Here is a 13,095-nt window from a genome sequence, read left to right as displayed (position 1 = left end):
TGAAGTTTGAGTCACTGTAAGATGCCTTCTAGTGTTAAAGGAGAAAAATATTATGTATGCGATATTCTGATGCTTCTAAGTATTGACTAGTGGGCTTGCAGATAGTATCATAGTTCTATTAATATCAAAAAGATTAAATTTTCATGGATTATGATTTAAAATGTTTTACTTATTAATGAATGTAATTATGAAAGATTAAGTTTGAATTGAGTGTTCCAGCTTAGATCCTTTCAAGATTTTAAACCCATTTTCTGTGTGTATTATATTTTCAACCACTGAAGATGTGTATGAACTGTGGAATCTGGTTGAAAAGAAGATGTATGACAGAAAACTATGCTGTACTCATATTTAGCTGTAAATATGGCTGGGGAAAACTTAAAATGAAGAATGAGCTTTATTTTGTGTGGCTAGTGTAATGGGAAATGTCTAGGATGTTGAGAACAGGCTATACCTGGGAAACAGGATTTTGTTTATGGCATTTTCCAAGTATTGCGTTCTGACTCTGTTCATCTTTTTTTTTTTTTTTTTTTTTTTTTTTTTTTTTTTTCAGATCTTGAGTCAGATGACTGCGCATCGATATACATCTTTAATGTAGACCAACCATCATCCTCTGTAAATCAGCCAATTTGTATTCCTCGCCATGGATTGCAGTCTCACTCCTCTCCTCTGTCACCACCTACAAGACTTCAGAGTCATAAGAACTATGATGGAACTGGTGAGGTACCAGAATCCAAATACAGTCCACTAGGTGGACCCAAGCCCTTCGAGTGCCCTAGCATTCAAATCACGTCCATTTCACCTAACTGTCACCAAGGGATTGAAGCCAATGAAGATGAATTGCACACAAATGGCACAGAAAATGAGTATATGGAAAGGCCTTCACGGGACCATCTCTATCTTCCTCTTGAGCCGTCATATAGGGAATCATCCCTTAGTCCAAGCCCTGCCAGCAGCATTTCGTCTAGAAGTTGGTTTTCAGACGCTTCCTCTTGTGAATCTTTTTCCCATGTTTATGATGATGTAGACTCGGAGCTAAATGAAGCAGCTGCTCGATTTACCCTTGGCTCTCCTTTGGCATCTCCTGGTGGTTCTCCAAGAGGTCCCAGTGATGAATCTTGGCAGCAGCCTTATGGATTTGGGCACACCTTGTCACCTAGACAGTCTCCCTGTCATTCTCCTAGAACTAGTATTACAGATGAAAATTGGCTAAGCCCTAGGCCAACATCAAGGCCCTCATCAAGACCTACATCCCCCTGTGGGAAACGACGACACTCCAGTGCAGAGATTTGCTATGCTGGTTCTCTCTCTCCTCACCATTCTCCAACTCCATCACCTGGCCATTCTCCCAGAGGAAGCATAACAGAAGACACGTGGCTAAACACTTCCATCCATAACGTACAAGGCCTTAATTCTGGCCTTTCACCATTTCAGTGTTGTACAGAGACTGATATTCCTTTAAAAACAAGAAAGACCTCAGAGGATCAGACTGCCACTTTATCTGGAAAAATAGATATCTGTCCTGAAGAACAGGGTAACTTATCGTCATCCCTTGAAACTGCAGTAGATGACTGCTCTGGATCTCAGCACACCTTGAAAAAAGACTTGCCTGGAGACCAATTTCTTTCTGTTCCTTCGCACTTTACTTGGAACAAACCAAAGCCTGGTCATACTCCTATATTTCGGTAAGTGATTAGAAAGTCCTTCAGAAGACTTTCCTCCCATTTTTCCCCTCCTGTGCATCTTAAATAGACATATAAATATGTTTATATTTCAGTGATGCATTGAGACTTCTTAAAGAAAACTTCTAGTAGGCAGGTAGATGGTATAATTAGGAAAAAACAAGTTGAGACACCGACTACCCATCTTTTTCTTCTTTTAAAAATACAGTTGATGCATTGTAACATAGGATTAGTTTTATTTAAATAACGTTTGTTTGCATACATGCACAGAGCCCAGCTGAATCAAACGTCTGCAGATTTTGCACATGGTTTGCAGTTCCATCTAACCTGAGCAGTTAACATTTCAATATAGCTAAAGAAACCTGATTTACGTGATTTCATAAAACTGTGAGACTACAAAAGAGGTGAGGAGTTTATTTGCTTTTGGTTTTACTTGCTTCTTTGGGCTTATAGAATTCTAGAAATAGAATAGAGAAAATAAATGTGCATGCCATACTGAAAGTCATCCAGAAAGAGCTGATTTCTGGGCTGTGGTTCCAAGGGTATTTCCACCATCATGGTGCTGAGTTAACTAGCTCTTTTCCTTTTGTGGTCCTGTCATGTGCTAGCAGGATGATTTGTGGAGGCTCAGAAGAGGGAACTAGTTCAGTTAGGGGAAAAATTCCCCCTCCTTCCCATTCTGTTGCTTTTAAGATGGAGCAGTTCTGTGATCTTCCCAACCATTTAGCTTGTAGAATCACTTTGGTAACACAATGCAGTGGGTGGAGTAGAAATGAGAACTCCTTAAGCAGCATTGCTGCTGAATGCACAGATACTGTGATACTCAGCTTGAGTTATCCGTTTCATTCTTGAACCTTTTTCCTGGTCTACTAGGTTTTAACAATAAGTGGTAGGGAGGTACTGGGAGGAAGAAGCTGCAACGCTTTTATGTGCCCATTTTGTAAGAAAGGTACATTAGGTTAATAACTTTAAAGCACAATTACTCGTATAAAAGCCGTATTATAGGTTTAAATGTCAGTGCTTCCATGCTAGTCTGTATTGGTATTAAAGTAACTTTGATTAAAATAGTATCATTCTGTCCATGGGCAATCCCTTAAGATTTGCTCTTCAAGGATAGTATTCTCTGCATATATGCTTTATTTTGAAAAAGGCAAAGCTTAAATTCTAAAAGTTAATGACAAAATATAGCATTCTTCTCATTGCAAAGTCATCTTTGCAAAGTGCTTGTTTTCGCACTCCGTATTTTTAATTTTAGAAAGAATTGCTTAGACAATATTCATGGCTTTAACATTTTCCTCCCCACTGCCATCTCCTTGCCCAAAGTAAGCGAAGCAAAATAAAGAAAGAAATGTTTCTGACCAGTCTGCAGAGAAGCCCTATAGGAGACATTTTTTCGCTGGCTCTCACAGTTTTAAATCTTAGCAGAAAATTAAGTGGTGCCCAGTAAGGCGAGCTTACTAAAGAGGTATTCTTTTGGGGGACCTCCCTCAAAAGCACAGCTTGTTGAAAAGTTGATGCTGGCTTTCCTGGCAACATGCTAATTTTTATTAGAAGCACTCAGTCATCTTCTAAAGTTTGCTCTAGCTGACTCTTTCCATGAGTGTTTTAGGCAGAGAACTAATAGAGAAAATTCAGCTACAACTTGTACTACTGAGTACCTAAGAAGGAAGTTACGAACACAAGTGGTGAAATATAAATCTGTACCTTCAGGCTACAGTGAAATATCCTTAAAACAAATGGAAAATAAGTGGATCATACCTTTTAAGAGCTTCCCGAAGTGTAACTTCTGGTGGGTACTATCAGATAGACTTTGGTGTCCATCTCAGTTCTAACAATGAACTTATCGGTTTTACTGCTGAATGGATTCTTATGTATTGATAGATCAGTGCCACACAGAAGGCTCATTTTTATTAATATAAAACTTGTTAATTTTAAAGCTCAGTTTTGTATTAATTCTTTAGAAGTTGTCAACTTCTTCAGCCATTTTGTAATTTTTGCATAATTGTGTAACCACAGATTTTAATTTCTCTTCTCCTCAGAAAGGTACAGATTTCAGTGAGTAGAAGTGATTTTTTCTTTCATGTTCTTCCACATAACTGTCTACGAATGTGAAGTTCAAGAGTAAAGATGCAAAGCTGCTAGCTGGAAAATTCTGGTTTACCAGATCTGAAACTACTGTTGTTGACAGATATGTTAACTGTCTTGAAGTGTTTTTGTTTTTTTTTTTGTTTTTTTTTTTAATTCTGTTGTAGTCTGCTAATCTGTTAATAGAAGGTTTTCAGTTTATTACTAGAACCTTTTCATTCCAATGAAAACAATGATAACTATTTTTCCTTAATTGTGTATTTTGGATTTGTATTATATTTATGTAGGATACTCAGCAGTCCTAACTCGGTACTTTTGTTCGCTCACGGGCTAACATAGTTCATAAAAGGTGAGCACTACTGAAAGGTAAAAGCACATGAACGCACAGGCATGTGGCGAGATGGGGTGTGGATCTGGGATTCTTTTGTGGGATGACCAAAATAGTTACAAAAATAGATATTCAGTTAAACCTGCTTCCTCTTGTATTGGGGAGAACCAAGCAGAACTGAATAAAAATTAATTTTACTGTTTTCATTAAGAAGTAAAAATACTTTTTTTAAATGTCAGAATTTATTTAGAAGCTGGCACTGAAGATCATCTCTAGATATAAAATGGGCAAACATGGAGAAAACAAAGACTACACCTATTAATAAGTAAACTAAATAAAACTGTTAAGCTGTATACATTTTCTGCCAAAAATTTAGTCTGACTATTGAATTAGTGGAAATGGCTGCACTGGCAGGTGTATCCTCAGTGAAATGTTAAATTATTTAGCAGTTGTAGCCTGTTGCATAGGTGCTATGGGAGTGTGCATCTTCAGTATGTTAAAACACTTCATTCTGTTATATAATTTTGATGCTTATAAAGTAGGGGAGCTAAGTTTACTCTTATATTTTTATGAATAAAAATTAAGTGCAAGAAGATCCACTGTTTCTTAAGTAGTTCGTGGCAGTGACCAAAAGTGAGCACCTCAGTTGTCAGATGTTAATTGCAATTTATATCTTTATTGCATACTATATATAGTAATATATTAATTGTAATATGTTACAATATATAATTTTTAAAATAATGTCTTGATTGCATTGTCAAGTACAAAGTAGCGCATGAGGTAAATTACATTACTGATTTCGAGCATATAAAGTTATTCTGACATTTTAAAATGTGTAACATGGTTTTGAGCATTTTAGTGGTATTTTGGATGCCATCCAAACAGTTTTGTTAAGATGACAACTTGTTATTTGGTCACAGAAACCCATAATCTGCCAGTGTGTAGCATATGAAAAATGTGTATATATTATGTGCCCTGAGTCACATTTCTGCTTCCTTGTCAAACATAAGTGTAGACAGGTGACAGTGGACAGAACCTTTCAAATAGGTAATAGGAATTCCTTTCAAATAGGTAAAAAGGAACTAGGTAGTGTCTTCTGTACGTAGGAATATTGAAGGTACCTGTTGATGATGTCAGTAACGAAGTACCATGGCAGATGAGCACACTTTCGATGGTAGATTAAGTTGATCATTTTACAGAATATTCAGCAATGAAGTTACCTTAATAATTTTATTTATTACATTGTTACTCTTGTTACTGTTATTTAAGACACCTCTTTCTTCCAGCCCCCAGCCTCTCCCCAGGATGAATGGCTTTATCTGTGTGTCTTGTGTTTCCCTCCCTTCCACTTGGAAAATCCCTTTCTTTTTGGGGGTCTTCATGTAGTGATAGCAGATCGGACCTCCCCATTTGCTTATTACCCTAACATTTCATGAAGATGCTGATTTTATGACTTTTTCTTGCACATCTACTTCTAGAGCTTGAGTTTTACTCACAGAAAAAATTCAAGTTTTTTTTTTTTTCACCAAGTCTCTTTAGAAGACCTGTTTCTAGGCTTGTGCGTGCACAGAAAAAATTCAAGTTTTTTTTTTTTTTCACTAAATCTCTTTAGAAGACCTGTTTCTAGGCTTTTGCGTAAAGTTATTTCAGATTCTTTTATAAATTGGATTCTCTTTTTTTTTCACTCCTTTCCCAAATTCTGTATTGGATGTTGGAGGGGAAAGATGGATGCTTAAAGTTCCCCTTCTTATTTCGATAGCCTATGTCAGTATAAGTTATAAATAGTCTAGAAGAATAGTAGAGAAAGTGTTTCTTCCTAGAGTCTATTCATATTCAAATATCTAAATTTGATCCTCCTGCTCATACTGAGGCACCGTCTCAAAGGGGTTAGTATGCTCGTGTGAATTACCTTAAGTCTTTGAAACATTATGAAATTTCTATTTAGTAGGTATTTAGTAAATATTTTTGAAATAGTGTAATATTGGGAAGGTCTTCAAGACTGATTCCTTTTATTAAAATTTTCTTCTTTAGATTCCAGTCAGCCTCCTCGGATACAAAGCTGCTGTATGAGGAAGATGAGTAGCAAATAGTATTTTGAAGTGATATGTATATTCACTTTACAGAAATGAATGTTCTCGGTTACAGTGTATATAGCTCTTATGTGTCCAAACCATCTCCCCTGAAACATGTTCACAGTTGTAAAATTTCCAGAAAGTGCAAAACAAAAAATCATAAAGTCTATTTTACAATACTTTTTTTAAAACTCAATCAATGGGAATAAAAAGAGTGTAGGGATGACCCAGAAGCCTCTACTGAGCAATCAGTATAGTAGAATATAATATAATGTAGTGTCATTCCTTTGGTGAGGACTTGTCACAAAAGTACAGCTTACGGTGTTAACAAACATGGTCATGGTGTTCAGGAGTTAACAGCCATCAGGACATGGCCAGCAGTGATACAGGCAACTTGGGCGTTACCTGTATCGTGGTTACCTGTAGAGTGGTCAAAGATGATGCAACTGAAAGTGATGGGGGTTCGGTTGTTTTTGCTTTTAGGTTTGTTGTTTTGTTTTCTTTTGCTTTAAACTTGTGACTTTTAACATGAATGGCTAGTGAGACAGGAAGTTTTAGGTTCTGTAAAGGAGATCTTGAGAATCTAATCTGTCTCTCAAGCAAATAGGCACTTTGCAGGTTAATGAGTCATTCATTTTTTCCTTCTTTCTTTAACCCCTGAAGTATTTGATGGGAACAAATGGTGGTTTTGCGTCTGGTAAATAAGCAGGCAATATTAATTACTGGTAAATAATCTTGAAATAAAACGTAAATAAAATGTAGCTTCTTTTACTGTGTTCCTCATGGAATTCTTAGACTTATACATTGATTTAAAATGTGCTATATAAACTGGTGTCTGTCTTTAGGCTGCTGTGTCACAAATTTAACCTAGAGCACTGAGGAGTGACGGGATATCAAGTAGTTTATTTGTTCCAGTGGTGATGAACAAGCAGGCTTTGACAGATTATTTACAGCTCAGGAATCTCCTTAGTGATGGATACTTAATGGCAACTTGAGAATATTTTACCTACAATTATCTGGCAGTTACTGCTGGAAACTAGGATTGCTGACAGTGTTGCTTACTCTCTTAGAAAATAATAGTTTAAATATAGTGGTAGATGGTCGAATACTTGGAAAAGTCGCTTCTTTAACCTGAATCCTTCTCTTGAAAGTCTGAGGAGTAGAAAGGAACAGAATTATGTTCCATTTTTAAGATAACTATTGGGAATTAGGTCTTAAAATTAAGACAAAATCTTTCAATGTGAGTGGACTATAGGCAAACATAGTCTGCTAAGTATTTATCGTCTTATTTTGATAAATAGAAATAACACTGGCTGTGCTACATTAGCAAAACTTTAGAGTGAAAATATTTGCAAATAGCTGACTTTGAAGATAAGGACCCACTTAAGTGAGACGAGCAAGAGAACTTTGAACCTCTTAGATTTTTAATAAGCTAGGCTGTTGCGGTAATGTTTGCACGCCATTAATGAATCCAGAGAAATTTGGGTAGTGTTCCCTGTGGGACCTTTGTGCTGTACATGTGATTTGGCTCTCTACTTTTTCTGAAGTGACAGAATATAGATTCTATTTGTCAGTATACTTTATCGATACTCTGGAAGCACAGTTAACTGTGGGTCTGCTAATAGTAGAACAGTGATATTTTAAATGTGAATAGTATTTTTTAAGTCTATTGATAAGTCACTGTGGCAACTGGAATGGCCCCAAAATTCTTAACTCCAAAATTTCTCCACCAGGGAAAATGTTGCTTTGTTCTACATAGTGAAGAGCAACCACAGCGGTATTTTGGCTCTACAACCATTCTGGAACAGGACCATGGTATTGGATCATAGTTACGACCTGAGATTCTCAGGGACTTGCTGTGTTGCAACATTGACTTGTCACAGGATACGCTGTTGATTAATCTCTGCAAAAATTTGGGGTGAGGAAGAGATGTGGAATATCCATTGTATGGTCAGTGAGCTTTTTCCCTCCCTCTTCAGGTGTTGGGAGGACCTGTAAGTGGAAAATGTTATTTTTGCTGCAACTAAGAAATAATAAAAGAATCACCCAAGGAGATCTGTGAATCTCAACCAACACAGGAAGTAAGAACTTTCACAAGCGTCTTGAGATCCTAGTGGGTATCTTTGAAAGGTTATTACTAGAATTAGTGACTACAAAGGGGCAGGAACGTGTTCATACAGAGTGGATAAAACAGGTTCTTATATCAGTTCCACCTGTGTTCCAAAACTTTCTAAGCCAGGAGAGCATTAGACTAAAGCTGAGCTAATTGCACAAGTGCTTCAGCTGAGGTACCAGCCCTAGCAGTCTGCACAGACCCCCAGCTCTTTGTCCAGTGACTTACCCAGGAAGAGGGCTACAAATGGAAGGTAACAGTTTTAAGTTTTTAACTGGTTTATTTTTAATGGCTCTCATAGGCTTTGTTCTTCCTTCTGTCCCACATGTGCTGCTGCGGGGCCACAGTCAAAATGCAAACAAGCCATCTTGTTCCTGGGGTTTGTTTCTTCCTGTGTGAGAGAGGCACAGTCAGCCCATGAGGTGGGCCTGACTTCTACAGCTCTAAAGCCTGTATGGGCACATTTGGCTGTCCTTCTGCTGAACATTAGATGTTTCCTCATCAGTTCTGTTTTAGAGATAACAGTTGCAGGGGAAGAAGGTATCTGTTAAATTAAAGTCATCACTAAAGGGTAATTTTAAATGCAGTGGCTTCTGCTGAGGATGCTACTGAAGGGTTCCTTTACTTCTGAGTTTCCTTTGATAGCTGCTATTCTCTAAAGCCTTTAATCTTGATGTGATAGGAGTATGAGTTTTTGGAGGCTTGGATTAATCAGATTATAAAACTCCCTTGGTATTACTGGAAGAACATTGGTAGAGTTTCAACAACGTGCTAAGATTTTATTTCATTAAAGTTTTAGAATGACTGTCACTCATTACTTCTGTCTCCTGACATGTGATTTGGTGCTTTATTAGTAGGTTACTAAATTGTTAATAAGGTTTTTACTCACTTAAAGAAAACAAAAAATTAGAGAAACTTCTGTAAAAGACTAAGTTACAAGCTATTCTAACAGTAATTTGGTGATAAACTGGGTAGAATTTTGTAATGAAACGTGGAAATGAGGACAAACGTGTTCCTCTCCCATCAAGTCTGAAAAGTGAGGGGTTTTAAATAACAAAGGTTCTTATTTCTTGTTATCTTTGGATCTAAAATGACTTGAAGAAACCCCACAGTCAGCAGCTGATCTGGATTCTGAATGCAAAGTTCGATGGCTTTATTGATAGAGCAAATGCTGTTGTGCTGTGTGTAAGCTGGGAGAGACAGAAATCTTCTTGTAACACCAAATTTTTGCTCATTTCTGAAGTAGCTGAACTTCTTTTTCTTAAACATGTTCCAGGTATTTTAAGAGTAATGCAGCACTAAATGTTGAACTTCTGTAAGTTCCAAACTATCAGAGATTGCTGGAGTTCAGTGCACAGTTTACCATTGATAAGATAACTGTGGTGAGTTAGAAGTCTAGCAGGTTTACTGCTGACCCTCACCTGATAGTCTAGTCTGCGCAATATTTTCTTGAGAACAGATCCTTAAATGCAGTAAAGCTAGCAGCTTCAGAAGTGGTTTCCCGTGTCCAGTATCTGGTATAAAAATAGCATTGCTTCATATTGAAAAGTGTTCAAAATGTATGAGAACTTGTTGCCTCTTGCCCCTCAACGCTGACATGATTTCGTTTCATATTGATTTCAACATAGTGTTAAAAAAAAAAAAAAAAAAAACACACACAAAAAAACCCCAGGAGTGTCTGTAGGCTGAATTCTGATATTTTTAACATTTACCTAGTGTCCAATCTTGTGGATTTGTGTGACTTTCAGGAGGTGACAGTGCTGGCTAGGAAGTTCCCACTCTGCCTCCCTCCCACTAGTTCTGTTTGAAGAAGCTGAATAGACAACTGGGGCTCTGGTAAATTAATAAGATTCAAAAATCTACCTTTCAAAATCAAATAAAGTTAGATCACTGAGGCAGTTCAATGTGTATCTCTACAGCATTTGGCTCAAAACAAGTGGAAGGGTGATGTGGAAGCAGAAATACATTAAACTGATATCCTCACAGGGCAGAAAGGTGTATGACAGTGTACCCTGAAACTTTTAAAGATTCCACTCCTGCTGAGAAGTTGAGGGTGATGGAGACAGCAAGAAAAATACTCGGAGAGAAACAACAGTTTGGGTATCCAGCATCAAACCCCAAGGGAAGTAGCTGTAACTCTCTAGCCTGTTACAGTTTGATGCAGCACAGCCTCAAAGGCTATCTAATTTATTTGAAGAACTGCATTTTGAAAGCTTTCCAATTTTTTGATGTTTTAGGCATCTGTGCATGCGTTGTGTGCTTGCTTGCTCTCTCATGCTGATGTTTTCTATTTGTTTTCAAAGAATGACAAAATCTTGAGACTTGGTTATTTTCCTGTCTCCATGTTTGTTCTAGTATTTCAAATATTTTTCCAGGAGATAATGGGAGTCTGATACAGCTTGTGCCACGTTTTCATTAGTTAATTGTGGAAGGAATGGGTCTGAGAGGCTGTATGGAGGATGGTCACAAGCAACAAATACTTTTTTCTTGACTGAGTTTATTATTAAACTTTCAGTAATACCTCCTAGTATTGGTATATTCTGTGGTGTGTGTGTTACAGGAGGTTCTCTTACGGACTGTGCCTGTTCACTGTGTATGCCAGTTATTTTGACATGAAGTATTTGGTTATATGGGTTGGGGGAAGGTTTCCAGAAATACTACAAAAAAATTTCTCGCATGCTACATATCTTTTTAAACTCTTTTTAGTATCTTCTAATCCTGACATTTTCTTTCCTTTTTCAGACTGAAGACTTGAGTGCTCTTCTCCTTCAGTAGTTATAAAGTGAATGGCAAGGTGTAGTTGATAGCCAATAGTAGCATTTAGGCAGTACGTCTTGGCCTGTGGTAAGTATCTGGAAGGATTGGGCTTCTACTGCATTCCTGTCAGCTTCCTCTTTTACTGCTGACACCACCAGTCCTCTCCTACCCAGTAAATACTATTGCTGCGGAAGGACCAGTCACCAGACCTTACTAGGGGAAGAAGAGTCTTTGCTGTATGCTGAATGCTTGTGGAGATGATTTATTGCCCATATTTCTTCCTTTCAGTAAGAAGAAAGGGAAATACTCTTGTTCCTCCCATTGCTTTCAGATTGGTGCTTAGTGAAAGGTGCTTACTCTTTTTGATGCTTAGTGACAGTGATTTTTGTAGTAAAAGGTAGATGTATGGTGCTGCAGGCTGAGCCCAAGTCCATCCAGATACTTGCTAAAGACAGAGCTTTCTTTTCTTTTTTGTTCAGTACAGAAATCTTCTTTCTCAACTGTGGATATGTTTTACAGGTCTTAGCTAAATTCTCCAGAAGGTATAATTTATCTTTCTTGGACCTGTGGCTATGCATGTTTGTGGAAATTTGCATGGCTTTGAATTGGTGGTGGGGTTTTCCTGGCTTCCTGTAAAGCAGAAAGAAATGGAATTGAGCTTTCTCAGATAGCGATGCAAACCACTATCTGTCCATGTCTTTAAAACCTAATTTGCTTTCCCTGTTGGTCAGAGTAAGGCACTACAGAACTATTTTAACAGAAGCTTATTTTTATTTTAAGTATTCTTGTCTGGTACACGATGCTCTAAACGTTCACTTTTAAATATTCATAAATTAATTTGCTCTACCAGGTAATTACTGACTTGAATCTGACTATCCATCCTTTTAGAATCGTAAGTCTATAAATCTATGCAGGTAAAAGGGTAGGTATGAAAACGTTGGTGATATCATGTGGCATATTTCCCTTTGAGGTTCTTCTGTATTACTTCTATTGCTGCATTTTGTTCTTCCCTGGAGTGACTTTGCTCCTGTGTGTAAGGATATATTTAATCTGTGGATAAAATAAGCATGTGCTTCAGGTGTCTTTGTTGCAGTAAGTCTTTATGCTTAGATAGGACTACTAGCTTTTGAATTTTGGATCATCATGTAGTGTTCATTTGAATGATAGTTAACGAAGTGCAGTGCTTACTAGTCTTAGAAAAACAAAAACAAGCTGGAAGATAATAATGCAGAGAGTTAAAACTTAATGACTTACAAATTGAATTTAGACTGTTCTCTCTGAACAACATTTGACCTTGCTTGCTGATATGCTTGAGGATCCAAAATAAATATAAAGGCATTACAGAATAGCACTGGTAATGTGGGGTGGGGCGGGGGCTCATACAGTACCATTCTTTTCATCAGGTATTGCAAGGAAAAAATTCCACTCTAACAACCCCAAAAGAAGTACTTAATTGAAGACTTTAATGCACCAGCAAAATTTTGGAATTTTCAAGTAATGGTTTTAGGCTCATAGCTATTCTTATTTGGTAAATATTCTTATTTATTAGGAAAGTGACCTCATTGTCTGTATTGTACAGTAAAATGACTTTGTTTGTACTGTGGCCGTATGGTTCGTATGACCATAATGTGCTCGTCTTGGTTGCAGCACGTCTTCATTGCCACCTCTTGACTGGCCTTTACCAAGTCATTATGGGCAGTGTGAACTGAAAATAGAAGTCCAGCCTAAAACTCATCACAGAGCTCACTATGAAACAGAAGGAAGCAGAGGAGCAGTAAAAGCATCTACTGGAGGACACCCCGTAGTGAAGGTAGGAAGTCTGTCTTTCTTGAACAGAAGATAATTTTTAAACTACAATTACTGGTATTTCCAATGCTGTGAATTGTTACCTTGTATGAAGCTTACAGTACTTCCTGGGTAAGATTTTTTTTTTCTCCCTTAAATGTAACATGTTCAATACAAAAATTAGTTTTAGATATTTAAAAATTTACAGTTTACCACAGTTACAGCACATGTCACAATTTTATGCTGTATGCAGTTTTATGCTTGTGAATGGATTCA

The 13,095-nt window shown here is 37.3% G+C and overlaps 1 protein-coding gene across 1 annotated transcript in view; it reads left to right on the top strand.

Moving 5' to 3' along the window:
* Positions 1 to 550: 550 nt before the first annotated feature.
* NFATC3 (nuclear factor of activated T-cells, cytoplasmic, calcineurin-dependent 3) overlaps positions 551 to 13,095 on the top strand; it is a gene marked incomplete at its 5' end in the record, with an annotated part of 52,634 nt that continues 40,089 nt past the window's right edge. The window contains 2 exons of the mRNA XM_010075874.1: positions 551 to 1,682; positions 12,682 to 12,844. Coding sequence (XP_010074176.1) covers positions 551 to 1,682; positions 12,682 to 12,844 — 1,295 coding nt within the window. The remainder of the gene's footprint in view (positions 1,683 to 12,681; positions 12,845 to 13,095) is intronic.

Source organism: Pterocles gutturalis, unplaced genomic scaffold, assembly GCF_000699245.1.
Source record: "Pterocles gutturalis isolate BGI_N339 unplaced genomic scaffold, ASM69924v1 scaffold1228, whole genome shotgun sequence".
NCBI classification, from domain to species: Eukaryota; Metazoa; Chordata; class Aves; order Pterocliformes; family Pteroclidae; genus Pterocles; species Pterocles gutturalis.
Note: the sequence above shows the minus strand (reverse complement) of the source record. Positions and strands in the feature narration are given on the sequence as shown.